Source organism: Anser brachyrhynchus, assembly GCF_964034855.1.
Source record: "Anser brachyrhynchus genome assembly, chromosome: 3".
NCBI classification, from domain to species: domain Eukaryota; kingdom Metazoa; phylum Chordata; class Aves; order Anseriformes; family Anatidae; genus Anser; species Anser brachyrhynchus.
In genome coordinates, this window is record NC_137696.1 from 76,989,760 (window position 1) to 77,006,697 (window position 16,938).

At 34.6% G+C, this 16,938-nt stretch overlaps 1 protein-coding gene across 2 annotated transcripts in view; it reads right to left on the reverse strand.

Moving 5' to 3' along the window:
* The window catches only part of FIG4 (FIG4 phosphoinositide 5-phosphatase), a 70,064-nt gene that overhangs the window by 36,229 nt on the left and 16,897 nt on the right, over positions 1-16,938 (reverse strand). For both annotated transcript variants that reach the window (XM_080586902.1, XM_080586903.1), the window contains exons 7-15: positions 16,394-16,522; positions 15,419-15,519; positions 14,808-14,970; positions 14,071-14,168; positions 11,223-11,356; positions 9,408-9,524; positions 7,977-8,022; positions 6,248-6,396; positions 3,659-3,825 (exon numbers count right to left, since the gene is read on the reverse strand). In XM_080586902.1, the coding sequence (XP_080443028.1) occupies positions 3,659-3,825; positions 6,248-6,396; positions 7,977-8,022; positions 9,408-9,524; positions 11,223-11,356; positions 14,071-14,168; positions 14,808-14,970; positions 15,419-15,519; positions 16,394-16,522 (1,104 nt within the window). The remainder of the gene's footprint in view (positions 1-3,658; positions 3,826-6,247; positions 6,397-7,976; positions 8,023-9,407; positions 9,525-11,222; positions 11,357-14,070; positions 14,169-14,807; positions 14,971-15,418; positions 15,520-16,393; positions 16,523-16,938) is intronic.

Below are 16,938 nucleotides of genomic sequence, written 5' to 3' on the forward strand. Positions count from 1 at the left end.
TAAACCCACACCAACTGAATTAACCACCTGTATGAAAAGGTCTATGGCAGCAGTTCATTAAAGCTTTTTTACTTTTCTTCTGTACCAAACAAATGACTCTGCTGTTAAATGTTACTCTGCAAAAGGACACAAACTCTCTTTTGCATTAGTGTTTCAGCTGTACAGTTGTAACTATAAAGTAGAAATATGAGACATTTGTCAGAAAATGTCTTTCTACTGTTTTACTTTTCAACGCCTAATTTGAATATAGGTAACATATATGCATGAGACTTGGGAAGCAGATAGTTAACTCGAAACGAGACAATCCTTCCACTCTTTACAGTCTTACTTCAAGGGTTGAACAATTTTATGATATATTTTGAACGAAAATAATGAAAGCTTTTGTCTTTGACACGCTAGCCAGAGAACACAGGATATTGAGCTTTTCAGATCAATTTTCTTATCTAGGTGGAAAATCTCTTTTCAAAAATAAATAAGAATGTGTCAATGCACTGCGGAGCGCAGACAAGAGAGCAAACAGGTTTTCTTACTTCATTGTTAGCACTGAATGTTATAATTATATACAAGCAAGTAGAAAGACTGCACCGATTTTTCAAAAGATACTGCAATGTACGTGTATACTAGCACATTTTAAGACCATTTGAGAAAACAGGAACTGAAGGGGGATGTTTAATTCAATTAGCCAAAAATAATCTACCGCTCTCAATCTGAGTTTGCAACTGCACTACATGACAAATTACTAAATCATGAGAGATTCAACACAATTGGGACTGTAACATCCCATGACTAAAAGGGTATAGTAATTAAGTTTATTTTCATACAACACTAAAAGGTGGTTTACTATGTCCAGTCCTGTCTGTGGATAAACAGATTATTCCAGATTCCAGAAGCTTATTATGCATGTTGCAACTCCAGCATTGAAGTCTGTAATGTCACCTTACTTTCTAAAAGGCATAAAAGCCAGAAGAGTATTATTTGGAATACCATTTCCTAATTTTTCAATTGCAAACGAAAGAAAAATGTTAGAATTCAGATAATCAGAACACCTGCCAGAAATGGTTTTGAAGAAACATGTAATTCTTAGCTAGATGACATTCTTATTTTTGGTACAACTTATTTGTTTATAGCCAGGGTACTTCCAACAGCTGAATTCCCAAACTACACTGTACCATCTACTTTTTTCGAATGCTACATTTAAAAACGTGCATGCTAAAAAGAAGCATGAGAAAAAAAAAGGTCAGAATTTTTGCCTAAACCTGTAAGATTTTTTCAAGTTATATTAAAATTCATTGTCCCATGTTTTTATAAGAAAAACTTGGGTTTTCTTCTATGCTTCAGTTACTAAACTGATCTTGAGAATGTTTTTTAATTCTGCACTCTTCTATTAAATAGGCAACATACTACAAATTTATAGATACAAAAAAACCTATAGGAAAGATAAGCCACAGAAGAAATAGGGTCTAGATGCACTCGAAGTTATCTTTCTTAGAAGTCTAAGTCTTATCTACTGCATCAGTATCTCTGGGCAAATCACTTTACCATTACATGTCTTACTTTTTCTCATCTGTACAACTTAATTACAAGTGATTATCCTAAGAGCTTTGGGGTCAACAGAGGAAAGCATCTTCTTAAAAAGTGAAAATTACTTTTATAATCACATTTTTTAGCATAAATAAACAAAGCAAGAGTGGCTAAGTGGCATATTTAGGAGGCACTGTTAGCAGGCCATTTGTAATCTTGTTCTGAATCTGATACCCTGTATGACTTCAAGCAAGTCACTTTCTGTGATTTCTAAAACCTTCTGTGCCTGTTTACTACTGGTAAATAATAAGGATTAAAAAGAAGTTTCTCACATCAGAAACATAAAGAAGTGCTGGCTCACAAACAGGATAGCTTTTAGAGTTTTATTTTTATTTTAACGGGTATGTGATGGATAATGACAGCAGAATAGCAAATCAGAATCTTCTAAAAATCCTTCCTTTACATCTGCTTTCTGAGAACTTCAAGAACAAAATCATCTCTCTTCGTTTGTCTGAGTAACAGAGCTGGAGATACCGCTTGAACAGCAACAGGCAGTGCTGGAGAGTGAACCTTTACATACCTCTGAAATTAATCATTTGAAATTTCACATTAAAAATGCAGTAATTAAAATAGAATATTGCTTTTCAACACCATCTTCAAACACAAGAAATGCATAAAGCACCTAAAATATTTGGCTCAAATGAGATCAAATACCAAAAACATATGTAAATTGGTGAAAGTGCGCAAAAACTTTACGAAAGTTTCAGTTGTCCTACTGACTTCAGTGAAGACTAACATGTTTGTGTACACAGCTACAAGTTTGCTCTTGTGACAAGATAGAATGCAGAATGAAAAAATTCACTCCCCTTTTTTGTAACACCTGTTTCAGAACAAATTCTTTGATTATGAAAACAGCAGTTTTGACTATACTTGCAAGCAGACCAAGTCCTCAAATGATGATCTGGAACTCTGCTAAAGCTTGTTTTCCAAAAGCTTCCATCTAACCAGTTCAGTGTCTGCCATAAATATGAACAGCTTCAGAGTTCACAGAATCACACAAAATATTTAGAGTTGTAAGGGACTTCCGGAGGCCATCTGGTCCAACCCCCTGCTCAGGCAGGGATACCCAGAGCTGCTTGCCCAGGGCCATGCTCAGGCAGCTTTTGAAGATTTCCAAGGGGGGAGACTCCACAACCTCCCTGGGCAACCTGTGCCTGTGCTCTGTCACCTCCACAGTGAAGAAGTGCTTCCTCATGTTTAGATGAAACCTCCTCTGTTCCAGTTTGTGCCTACTGCCTTGATGGTTCTTTTAGATCTTTCTCATAACTTCTAAAAACACTAGGCATTTTTAAAAACTTTTTGCATAAGATATGACTCAGTGTTTTTCAAAGGTGCTTTTTTTTTTCATTTACGTCTTCCATAGCCAAGTAGAACTGTATGAATAAGTGACACATGCCAGTAAAGGAGTAAGCTAATGTTTTACAACTGATTTATTTTAAATAATAGTTTATCTACTTGGTGGGACTTGGTTTTTTAATTCAATTTTATTTGCCTTTTCTACCACAGATTTAATAATTAGTAGTTTCTATTTATGCGTAACAATTATGTGCATCAGAGCTTGCTTTCCCCAGAAATCCCACAAGCTATATCCCACATGACGGTCCCCAGGAGTATCACATGCTATACAAAATACCAAATTCCATCCTGAGAAGTATTCCATTTGCAGCATTCTACTTGTGCATAGAATTTATATTAGCCAGTGTCCTATTATTTTTTGAAGCCATTCTCTCCATCACTTTAATGGCTCTGTAATAGCTACCTGCTCCTCTGTGGAGCTGCAAATGTCACTGCACTGGCAGTTTCAATGCTACCTGTGTACATTTACTAAACAGTTCTTATATCAGTTCATTAACTTTACCAAATGAGGTTACATGATACAGCACACATTTGAATGAGATATGCTATAAAGATTCCATCAAATCATAATATCCATTTGATATCCATCAGATTTTACCAAATTATTTGGAAATCACAGTATAGAGAATCTCTGCCATAAGGTCATAGTACTGATTATTGAAGCATCCCATGATGTTTTCTAAATAACAGCTTAAAAGAAAGGACTTAAAATTAAATTTACCTGAGAAAGCATTACTATAATATCTTGAGAGTGTCTGCATAATGTCTTTGGAATGCTGAGTCCATGGAGCTATCTTTCTATAGGTTTTTACTCTGTGGACAAGCTGAGAACCTCCATATTGCAGAGAAAGTGTGTCTCCATGATCTTCGTACAATTCTTCAAATAATCTGAAGGAAAAGCAAAATGTGGTATCTATTAACCTGGTGAAAAGAGCTTTTAGGAGAAAAAAAAAGAATAAAGTGTAAAATTCAAAATAACATTTAGAGGTAAAAGAACGCAAGAACTTTAGACATCTTCACACATCCAACTGCTTTCCTGTGTAACAAGCAACACCTTTCCTTCTCCTCAGTACTTCTTCCAGTTTACAAAAAAAAGTATTTCATTAAAACATGCTATTTACCTGTTAACACTGAAACTTAAAGCTGTGTCTGTATTTTTTATTCAGATACATATGTGGCAATTATATTCAGATATAATAACTACTAAGAAGGATTAGTTTAAGATTTTCACTAATTCATAATATATCAGAATACATTCACACTACAGAATAAATACTTCTGTAGATTCAGGGAGAAAATTAGCACATCTATTAGCCCGCAGGGAGAAAATAAACTGTATACCATCACAAACTACGGTATTTTAAATACGTTAAATAGGTCAGAACACGCTAATATCTCAAGGCTATATTTTCTTTAAAGTCCACTGGGAATGAAGTTAGCATAACTTTCCAAAACCCACCTAATTATGATGGCTCAAAGTTATAAACAGAAGGAACATGACTGTCAGAAATGCGAAGGGCAGTCAGATACAATTTGCTGTAGCTGGAAAAGCATGAAGTGAGAAGTTAGAAAGAGTCTGCTGCTAAAATGAACAAGGAGAACTGGCTAAAAGCAACACAGTTCTCTAGCCTCAAGAAGTTGTCAGTAGCCCCCAAGTTCAGGGCAGTCAAAACAACAAAAACGATCAAGAAGCAGCCCTAGCAATAACAAAAATAAGACATTAGTCTCAGAAAGCAAGGCTATCCTAAAGACATGGCACCCAGTCTAAAAGCTAACAGACTGAATAAACACTTCTCAGAAATGGAGACTATGGCCCTGCCTGAGCAGGACAATGACAAGAAGGACATCTGGCTAGAATACGCTGAAAGTGTAGTCAAAAGAAGAAAACCAACATACTTATCCCCCCCAACCCTGTGGAAACTTATTTAACTTATTTCACGTCAGTATAGCATCTAAGCAACAATTTACTTCCTGTAAAATAAAACACTTGTCCAGCAAATATTCTGCCCAAGGTCAAGTACAAAAAGATGTGCTTAACCAAACCAAACCAAACACATTTGCCTCCATATAGTTGTTCACTGCTCATGATGTCATCCATGAGAATCTCCAGTTTGTTTCTGTGGTTTTGAAGACCTGTCCATCTCCTCCTGATCCCCTCTGGTTAGAAAGCAACAGTCCCAATTGCCAAGTACCCGGGGACTGCACAGCAACCACTATTTGTAGCAGCAGTTGCTTGTTCTCAGAGGTAAAGACGCAGCACCCAGCAGCTGGGACACGGTGTATGAGAGGTATTGCTAGCACACTGAAAATGCCTGCTGGCCATCAGGCAGAGGCCAAAAGCCACCACTTGCACAGTGAGCCAGCGTGCTGCAAGTGAAATTGTTTCTGTGGCACTCACCTGCTTCTGGCACCAGGCAAGTGCCAGAAGCTAACAAAGGAGAAAGGACAGGAGCTGAAGGTACATCTCAAGTAAAGGGGAAGGGAGATTGAGAGACACACGTGACACAGTGCTTTTTCTTTTCTAGAAATATACAAGTTACATCTCCATGTTCTAAAACTAACAAACCAGTGGACAAAGACAGCAATGAAGCTGTAAGCTTCATGGCCATTACTACAGTTATAAGGAATAAAGAGGCATCATCACCTCACAGATCCTTATGTGAATTTCCAAAGGGCATTCACAAGTTAAGTAGCTGTTTCCTCCCACCTCCAGAGCATTTAATTTAAATGCTGACTTTGTTTGTTTCAGGATGCTTGAAAAAGTGCCATTGATATTTGACTGGAGAGAACAGCTTTGCTGAAAATTCCTTTCTTCAGTAAATCAAGTCGCACAATATTTTTCAAGTGAAAAGTAGGAAATAGTAAGACAAGATACAAATCAGATACAAAGATACTTCTATACAAATGTCAGTTTGGCATTCTGCAGAAAAGCATGTATCTATTTCAGTTTTCATTTTTGATTTACATTTTGCATCAAGCAAATTTGTGACTACTAGAGCCTTTGTTGTTGTTATGTTTATTTAAGAGGGAAACTCTTCAGTCTAAGTTTAGGTATATAAAGAGAATGAAGTCAAGCAGTTAAGTTTTAAGAAACATGATTAACACGCTTTTCCAGAGCAGCAAATTTTCAACATGACTGGATTTTCTCAAGAAGATTTCAAACATGAATGATTTTTGACTTAGATGAATAAATATGAAATCATTGCAATAGAAAAAGAAATGCACTTGTCTTGTACACAAACAATACTTTTCCTAAGTCCCTTCACAAAAGAATAAAATAAAACTGACACACTGAAGTACTATTTCTTACCTAACAGCGTCTGTATCAAATTGTAAATTAGGTTTATCAATCAGTCCCAATGAGTAGAGCTGGTATGCCAAAGCACATTTTCCCACCATAAATTGGGCTGTGTTAGTACGGTCTAAGCAGTCCACACAATTGGTTCGGAGAACTCCAGTCTGGTAAAGCAATCCAGATAAGAGAGATTTTTTTTAATTAAAAAGCTATTACACTCATGATTACTATTTTTTCCTGCTATCCTAAGACTTATGACATCTCACATACTAAATTTTATGTCAGTTCAAGCCTTGAACTAAAGCCTTGTTCAAAGACTTTTAAAAAAACATTTAATTTCTAGCAATCTGCATTACTACTGTAAGGCCTACTTTCAAACTATTCTTGCTTCTATCATCACACAAACTGAATCATTCTTTCAACTCACAAACAGTCCTAAAAACTTACCTTAAAAAGACTGTGTTGTATCTGTGAAGAAGGTTTGATTTTCAAATATGCTGTAACTACTAAAAGCATGCCTGCTTGCTTTTGTTCTACTGTGATGGTGCTTGTATTTTAAGCTTCCCGTATCTTAAGCAACATGTATGAACATTTTGGTCACAGTCATACACGCTTTTATGCTCTTTGCACCTCCACTCTTCAATTCCGTAATGCACACACAAGAATTTATTGTAGAATATGAACAACCGCTAGAAACATTTTAATATAGTAGTATGGCGGATTCTTTTACTCATATATGTATATATGGCTACATCAGTGCTAGTCATCTAAACGTTTATTGTCTTAATAAAGAAGCACATTTTGGGTGTGAAACAACTTGTCTATCCCAAGACAAGACAAATCATGATTTAAATGCTAACGTAGTACTCCTATGGTGACAACCTCAAATGCTTAAGTTTAGAGAAAGAAAAAAAAATCATACCCCTAATACAGGTAAACCTGTAAGACTAGCATTAAAAAAACCCACAGCATTGATATGCCTCTTTATTTTAAAACAGACCAAATTCTAACTACTTTGCTGTTTATCTGCCCTTCAGGACCACATCCTAGTGTGTTCAGTTAGTAAAGGAATGGTCACATGCTTTCCAACTTAAGTGAACTACAAAATTATGAATGGCAAGTCAAAAGGCATTGATGTTTCTCAAGAACATATCCTGTGTTCAGAGTATATAACCATAACATTCAAGTATTAATCCGTTACTAAATAATTTATCACCCTGCACTTTTTTGACCTCAAAGCATTTTTTCTAGTTGTATTTTCTTTTAGTGGTAGTAATTGTAACAATGTACAGAATATTCCAGCAGTAGAGAAAATGTATTTAATCACCCATTTTCACGTGTGTGAATGTCAACAGACTGAAGTATGCTTATTCCTTACCCCTCCTATCTAATATTGTATTATACAGACCGTTAAAAAGCTGGTGTTTTAACTTTTGCTACCCGGGTAGTACAACAAACTATGTAGTAGTGACAACTATTTTCAAATCTGAACATTTCTCAGACTACATTCAGCAAAAAATACAATTCCAGCAATTTTGTGGTACTATCCAAGAACTTAAAGCCTTATTTCCCAATTAGGTTTCTCAGATGGCCTCCAATAATGCTGTTTACTATAAATATTACTTTAAGAGAGTAACCTGTGAATCACTAATCAAGTATTTATGGGAAGTGGTTTGCTGGTGCTTTTTCAGTGCTGATTTACATCACCAGAACTTTGAATTAATGAAGTATATTATCTTAGTACCTGCAAGCGACCGGTGGAAACAACACAACCTCCCAGTTCATTCCACCTGAAAGAGAAACAAAATAGAATGACTTACAAATCATTAAAAAAAAAAGTTAACAGATCATACCATGTACAGATCTGCTCAGTGAAAAAGGTTGTCAATTAAAAAACTGCTCCAAAGCAAAACTGGTATCACTGAACAGCAGAAAGCAGTGAAAGCTCTGTGCATTAGTAAGGTGTTGCATTTACACTGCATGGAAAAAAAGTAAATCTAGCCTTAAAGTAGAAATGTTCCTAAGCCATATAAAATATTTCTTTTGCTTCCTTCAAAAAAGAGTTTGAGCTCCACAAGCCTTGCTCAATGGGTCCCGAGTGTAAAAACAAAATGAAGTAGGTACAGTGCCAGTGACTGGAAGGTAGAGGTACATTCTCTGTAGCACAAGCTGGTTGATTTAAATCTTGACTTCATACTGATTCTAGGCATACATACTATTCATTGTCCAGTTCTTGCTACTCTGTACAGGCACTAGCTGTACCCCAGAGGCAGGAAACACGAATCTGAAATTAATGACATTTTGAGGTAGAGGAACAGTTATGCTTGATGCAGGTAACCCCTGAACAACTGAATGTTTTCAAGCTGGGAGGGTTAACTAGCTTACACACTACTTTTGAGTCTCATCAGACTATCTCTATAAACCACAGCATCACAAGGATGCATCAATCTCATTCATGCTAGTTTGCAGTTGCCACTTTTGCTGTACTGCATGGCAAAGAAGCTCTAAGAGTCTCTGAGTTTTACTTCACTGTTTCTAAACGAAGTTGGGCTAAAAATGCAAAGATATTCTTAATGCAAAATAAAAATGCCCATTTGAGTAGTGATGAATTAACTTGGAAGTTACTTTATTTCTGAATTTTCAAAGACTTTAGAGGATTCAGCTGATTAAATCATTATACGCCCATAGCACTCTACGCAAATACGTTTTCTATATTAAAAAAAACAAATGTTTTCAGTTTTGTATGTATTAATACCATTAAAAACATTTAATTGATAGGTACCTTATTCATATGCCTTAAAAGAAGCCCCTTATTAAATTACAAATGTTGTTCTCTTTGTTAAAATTTATTCTCAAATTTAGCACTCCATTGGTTAAGGAAAAAAAAACTTTATATAAATACACATGGCACAGATTACAAGTTAGAAATAATGGTTTGATATAAGAATTCATTATAAGTGGAGAAACAACAGCATAATAATACTGACTATAAAATTTTCAGTGTATTATATTATTTCTTAGCATGTGCCTTTGACTACAATCCTTTTTGGCTAAAACTTAATAATGAAGTATATATTTTCATGTTAACTGAAGCCTTAAAACAGACAGTAGAAATTCCAGACAACTCTCCAAACAGTAGATATTATTCATTATACATCCATAAAAGTATACATACTTTTCATCTGGCCGCAAAATACTGCAGTAGGAATCAGGTCGATTCACAAAAAATCCAGTTTTCTTTACTACACTTTCTGCAATCACATTCAATCTATCAAGCACATTGCAAAGTTTGCTGAAAAGAGAAAAAAAAATACACAGTAAAGATACATTAATATTCAAAAATTTTCACTGCTTGGAAGTCTTTTAGTAACAAAAATGATTTAAATTATTTAAAAAATGATTTAATGGAAGACTGGCATCTTGTTTTATTTGCAAGGTGCTGTGTTACTCAGTAACATTTGTTTCAGTGTGTTCTTCACATTTTCTTACACCAGTTTGTTCAGATCAGGGCATCCATCCATTAACTGAGCCTTTATTACTCAAAATGGAGTACATTTTAGTACAGTTCTTACATTTTAGTAAGAACTTTGAAAACAAAAATATATGTAAACAAAAGTTAAAAATTACGTCTTTTTTCATGATTGCTTATCTTGAGATGGAAGTATTATTTTGAAATGTTTCCACCAGTACTACTTCCCAGAAAACTTACTTCAAAACTACATGTTGAAACAGTCTCAGCATTCTTGAAATGGTCAGTTCTTTAGGCAGAGACACGTTATCTTTCATTCTTTAATCTCTCTTGCTTGCACTAAAAAAATAATCTTTTTCAATTCCCTCAGATATTTTTTATATCTGTACTAGGGTGGGTATAAATACACATCTATCTTATAGCTAGAAGGGGCATCTTTTGATCACCTGGTATCATTCCCCGTATGAAGCATTGCTCCATATAGAACCCAAGAACTTGCATCTAACATACCTCGTGAAAGAAAATATAGTCTTACTTTGAGATTTGATATTTAACCATAACACAACTGAAGAGACCTAACTGGGCATAATGACATTTTAGAATAAAAATGGAGTGTGAAACCAAGTCAAACTTTAAATTAATAGTCATTCACATCTATGTGACCTACCACAACAACCAGCTTGTAATCTCAAATAATAAGGATTGCATTTTTTTCCATAAAAAGTATTGACAAACATTAATTATATCCCTATCCTTTGAATTAAACTAGTTTTTTTCATTATTTTGGTCAGACTGATATAGTAACAGAGACCTGAAAGCAGATACAACCTTTCTTGTTATTCTGGAAATTTTGGTATTATAAGAAACAGTAGACATAGGCAGGCCACACAACATCAGAACTGAATTGTGTGTTACTGAAGAAAAGCAATTTGCATTTATAGATTTAAAATGTTTCCTCCTTGTAAATATTTCACCATTTATGAAAACATTGTCACATGACACTAGTACAACACACTATTGTCCAAAATCATAAAAGAAAAAGTTACTGAATGTATTTGACAAAGATAAATAATCTAACAATCTAAATGCTTTATAACATTGAAATTAATAAAATATCCTCATTATCCTCATTTCCTTATGAAAGTGGAAATGGAAGAGACATTGATATGATTCCTTCCCCTTTTTTTTTCTTGAAATAAAATGTTCTAACTCAATAAATTCAAGACTGATACGAAATACCTGACAAAATGCAGTATTTGACTCATTCAAAATAAAAAGAGAATGCTGTTGGCTTTTCTCTAAAACTTTCCTTTGCAGAGAACTTCAAAGTTTTCAGGCCTTGCTCCAATTTGGTATGATGTTATATATTTGAATATTAAAAGTCCTTCAGAAAGGTCAGGTTTTATTCTGTCCATAGATCTTAATAAGACTCTCCCATCATTCCTAAGCTAAATTTAACTGAAAGCATATAGTACTTGAATTGTGGCTAAGAGCACTAATACAATGAACAATCTTTTCTACCTTTTTGTGTATTTGGCCATATCCCAAGGAATATATATAATCGCATGCTCTGGGGGTAAAAACTGGTTGAGATATGTCACAGCGGCAACAAGTTCTTCGCTAAGAATCCTTTCATGCTTTCTTTTTTCACGTTCCTTTGATGAAAAGAAAAGGAAGCTATCAGTACTTTCATTAACAAACTTATGTAACCTGTACACATACATATATAGGTCTGTGTACATATTATAGACTGATACACTCTAACACAGACTCTTTAACCTAGACTTAAGTGTTACCTGCTTGGTATGGATGAGGTAGAAACAAGACATATACACACAAAAATAGTAAATTATGTTCACACAATACACACAAAAAATCAGAAAATGAGCATTTGAATTTGAAGAACATCAGAGTAATATCAACTTACATTAGTAATATTTTATTAAGTGAAATAACTGATAAAATCTGTGAAAAATCACAGTGATACTATGTATCAGCAACAAATGGGGTATAACTGTAATAAAATCAGAACTACTAGTAGGTACGCAGTGTCAGGCATTTTTGGTACCTGTGTTCAAAAAGTCATTCCATTTATTTCCTAGGTATATTTTTTTGGAAGAAATAAAAGGTCTATGGGAGAAACAAAAACATAAATAATGTCTTCTAAACTAAACAGTAAATATCACGAGTTCTTCTCCAAGTAGAATATCTTAGACAAGGAAAAACAACTGATAAAATCTAGCAAACATTTTGTCTGTTAAGCCAATAAACAGTTAACCAGCAACATTAATTAAACAGTCATACAGCAGCATTGCATGCTTATTTTAAAAACAGACTCACACCCCTCTTATGCATTAGTACATTCTCAATCAATGCATGGCACTATCTCAATCATCTTAGAGCAAACTTTGTCACTTTTTTGAACGCCTCTGAAAAAAAAGCTGAGCATGAGTAGTTTTACTTCACTTCAGTGGTGTATTTGAATGTTTTAGTCATTAACAGAAATTAAAAGTGGAAGCTGTACACCACAGCTGGCACTTCTGCAAAACTAGTCTAACTGCACTACAAATGGAAGAGAGAGTAAACTAAATATTTGACAAAAGTTAGAATTAAATTGCCATTCTCCAAGCATACCATATGTTTTGGCACTCTGATAATATGGCTTTTCTCTCAACTTAGTCCAAACTAAAACCTATGTTGAACTTAGGTTATAAAGACGGATTTAAATACATAATTGCAGCCATAAATAAATAAACCCAAGGAAAGGCTAATTCATATGTTACTGATTAACAAACTTCTAGGATAGACAGGTAAAGTATGAATTAGATTTACATTTAATCAGCCTTTAAGAAATCAAATAATGAAAGTACTGGAGACAAAAATCATTAGCATTTGTGTAAAAGCAAGAGCAACATGCAGACAAAGGTGATTTTTTTTTTTTTTTGAGGGAGAGAAAGAGATGCATTTTCAGCCATAGTATCAAAAGGCCTGTGAATAAAGACATATAATCATTCACGTGTCAAGGCCATGTGAATCTACTCACACTGTGATAATGGCCCTTGAAAGCTACGGCTGCAAGAGAGAAAATCATTTTCTTGTCAACAAATGCTATCCTAAGTTGATTCCACAGACTCTTGGACAGTCTTAGAAGTATTGCTATGTAGGAAAGCTTCTAGAAATAAAAAATAGGTCATCTAGTTGCTATCTATTACTATTCTGGGTTTTAAAAGTCTTCCTTTTGTATTTTCCCTACCTTTTTTCATGCTAGGAATGGATCCTACGTGCACATAAAAGGTCCTTTTTTTCTACTGAATACAGTTCTACATGATAAATGAAATGATAAATAGCTTTTTTTTAAAGCCTAAAAAGTAGTAAGATATTCAAGCAAAACAAATTAATTTAAAACAGAATGTGGAAGCAGTTCATTAAAGAGGAAACACTGCGTAAGATATAAAAGATAACCTTTACTGTCCAGCTATCAGAAGAAAACACCAAATAAAATGACAGAAATTCCGGAAAAAAATCAAACTACACAGTTTGCATCTGCTCTAGTAAAGCTGCTAAAATGTAAAAAGAATTTATGGTTTCTGCCTTGTAGAAAATAAAACTAATTTTAAAAACAGGTTACAGTGTTATTCTCTTGTGACACCATATTCAGATGTTTGAGATTTATTTTCACTTATTTTATTAGAAATTCTGTTTGAGACTGGGTAAACTCCCAGGGTCTGGAGTCCGTTCCTCCTCTCTTATTTAAGCAGCCTGGTATACCTCCCACCTTCCGACAGCAAGCTCAAACCTGCCTGGCTGAGATACCGTGACACAAAATGGCTGGATCAGAACAGGAAAACAAAAAACAACCACAAACACAAAATATAATACTCAGAATTACAGTGCCACCCAGAATCCAGGCTTTGGCTACCACAGCCTTCCACACAGCAGTTAACAGAATTAGTGCAGCAATCAGGAAGCTTCCCTGTAAGCCCACCCCTGCTGCCACTGGCACTGCCCATTAACCAGCATGAGATGCTTCAGCTTTCTCTCCTGCCCATACACCCGTGCCTCTACCAGACCAAACAAAGTGAAATATCATTTACCATGATATTTCAAAAAACTCAGTCATTTGTGTCAAGAAACCTACAAAGTTTATAAAAATGGAAAACACTTTTTTTTTTTTTAATTTGGAAGGGCTGCAGTGGAAACTCTTATAAAAATACATACACTCCTGTGTAGGATTAGATTTATGAAGAAAATATGCCACTTACAAGCTAACGTTAGTTCAGAGTACAAACAAAAGTACACAGAGACTCCACAGAAAAGCATTTTGTATTTAAAATAAGAAAACATACAGAACATATTCAAAATATTGTACCTTCACAAGATTCAAAATAATAATGGGAGAGCCGAATCTTTGAAGCATTTGGTCAAAGTGAAGAGCAGCAACATGCGCAAAAGGATCTGCTTGGTCAACTGCAACAGATACATATATTCAGGATGACATTAAGAGAGCTGTAGAGTCACTTAAATCATTTTCCCTTAAATGTACTCTTCACAAAATAATTACTAATTCTCTATAATGATATAATTACATATTCTTCTCTTTTCATGCAAAAGCTGTTAAAAAATCCTCCTTTTTCAGAAATGGAAGTGACTTTTTAACCAAAACATTTGTGAGATACTTACAAAGAGCAATTATTCTGGCCCCATTATATTTAACCCAGATGTTTTCCAACATTTTCAACAGGTTCAAAATTTTATCCACAACCCTTTAAGATAAACACAAGTAACTGTATACAAACCAATCAGCACAAAGAAAGCTGACATTTTTAAATGTAAGTTTTTCGTATTCCACATCTGACTGTGAAGTCTAAGTTGGGGATTTTTTTTCTATTCAATTTCATCAAATGCAGCTGTTTATACAGTTAAATGTTTATATGCCACTATGTTTATTATAAAGAACTCTGTTTACCTTAAATTATAGCCTCCCATAAAACAAATGCTTAGACAGTTTATTCATTTTTACAAGTTCAGTTTTCATTTACTCTCTCAGGTGTTCCATTAGGACACAGTGCTAGCCATAACCTACTACAAAGAAAAATTTGTACATACGTGTTATGGGTGGTTTAGGCATCATAGTTGAAATATCTTGAGACCAGTACAAAGGGACAGATCCTCGAACCTGAACATAGGAAGAATAACTTCCCGCAGAAAATGACATAACCGATGCATCATAAAGGATTTGTTCAGTTTCCACTTCATTAGCAACATCACCCTACAACAAACAGAAATACACACATGAAATAGACATGACACTTCAGAGCTGCATGCATTATAGAGAACTGATCCTTACTGATGGAGCACAATTAAGCTCTAAGACACCAAATCATGGTAGTGACAACACAAATGAAGGCTGAATACCCATTTATCCCTAAATGTATTTGATCTATCTTTTTCTATTTGAGAAATAACATTACTGATGCAAATAACATAAATGCTAAAAATAACTTCCAATTAAAAGTTACGATTTTAAGAAAGCTTTATTATCTGACTTTAAAATGTAGTGATGGTTTTGATAACATTATCTATTAGCATGATTTACAACCAAAGCCATAACAACCCTCTAAACATACCAGTTCACTAGTCAGCCAGGTTCATGTTTTCTACGTTGTTAGGGGACAAGGGCGAACTACCACACAACACTGCGATCACACTTATTTTACCTCACAGTTTGCTCCTCGTTTCAGAAAACGTGTTCCAGCAAATTTGCTTGATCTTCTGGCTATCAGAGTGACATATATAGGGCGACCATAAATTAGCAGTTCTTGAAACAGAAGTTAAGGTTTACATGTCATACGCGATTTTTGTTTGCTTAATTCATGTGAGCAAAAATAAATTCTAGGAAAAAAATGGGGTACAAAACATCTGTTCTACTAAAATCTCCTTATAGAGATGAATATCACTTCCAAATTTCTTTTGCAGTTGGGAGAAAATATTGCCTTTTTCAACAATCATTTTGGAAGCATTTTGAAAAGGGAATCTACATCACAATACACCAATTCCTCCTCACAACATACAGAAGAGAAGTATGTCTATTTTAACTAGCATTATACTGTTGATGATTAAAATCTAACATCCCTGTAATACACTAAATTCTTATCAACTAAGATACTGAGATGGCATTTCTTTGGAATGAGATATGCATTTGGGTTTTTTCTCCTAGTACTATTAGGTAAATAGACCCATTTTAAATAATTGCTAGAGAAGTCATCATCTTCCAATCGAAACAGAGTAAAGTCAAGAGTTTCTGCAAATCTCACTTACTAAAAAACTATTTTAAAGGGGATTAGTTAGAGGGCATTTCTATGTCAGCAATTCAGTTCTGTTTAGCTTTTCTGCCCTTTCTCAAATATCTATGAAAAATACAGCTGAGCCTTAAAATCTTCTCAAGCCCTTTATTACTGAAGTCCATGCTTACAAACAGTGCCTCAGTGAGAATATAGTCTACTTGCATCACAACCATATTAAAAGAACATAACCATTTTTATCCACAAAGCCTAGAGAAGTAATGAAAATAAAAGGCAATCAATAATTATAAAATTAAAAGGTGACCTTACAAAGAAATAGTTCAATGTATTTCACACATTCAAAGTTTTTAAATCAATAAACTGCCATTAGTTACAAGGGTAAAAGGATACTTGATTGCCCACAAAATCCATGAATGATGTACAGCAGCCAGTCACGATGAACAGTATTTTTTACTGCCTCCAGCAGCTTCCCATTCCACACATACTTTTCGTAAGGTTTACTGCAAATTCCAAATACACCTAGGAAGTCATTACAATGAAACGGCATTAACGATTAAGAAATAAATTCAATTCCATTGGACTGTTTTAAAACATGGGGTCATTGGACCTTTATTTTTATTTACCCTCGGCTGCAACCCAGCATAACATCTACTCATATCCTTGACGTTTGCCAAACACAAATAACATTAAGCACTTGCTGAAGCTCAGAATTTATTGAGATGTAAAATTTTTCTATGGTTGCCAGTCACTGTAGTACTTGAGTGTCTTCAACACACTGTGCAGAAGTTTCTGATCCTTCCAATACTAGAGAGATCTCTGCATGGTAACGGAGGATTTGATAATAAGAGAAAGAAATCAAGTTGTGAATTCCAGTTCAGGCAAAAATACTCTCAGAGGAGGACTATATAAGCTTTTCAATTCTGGATCAGCTCTGG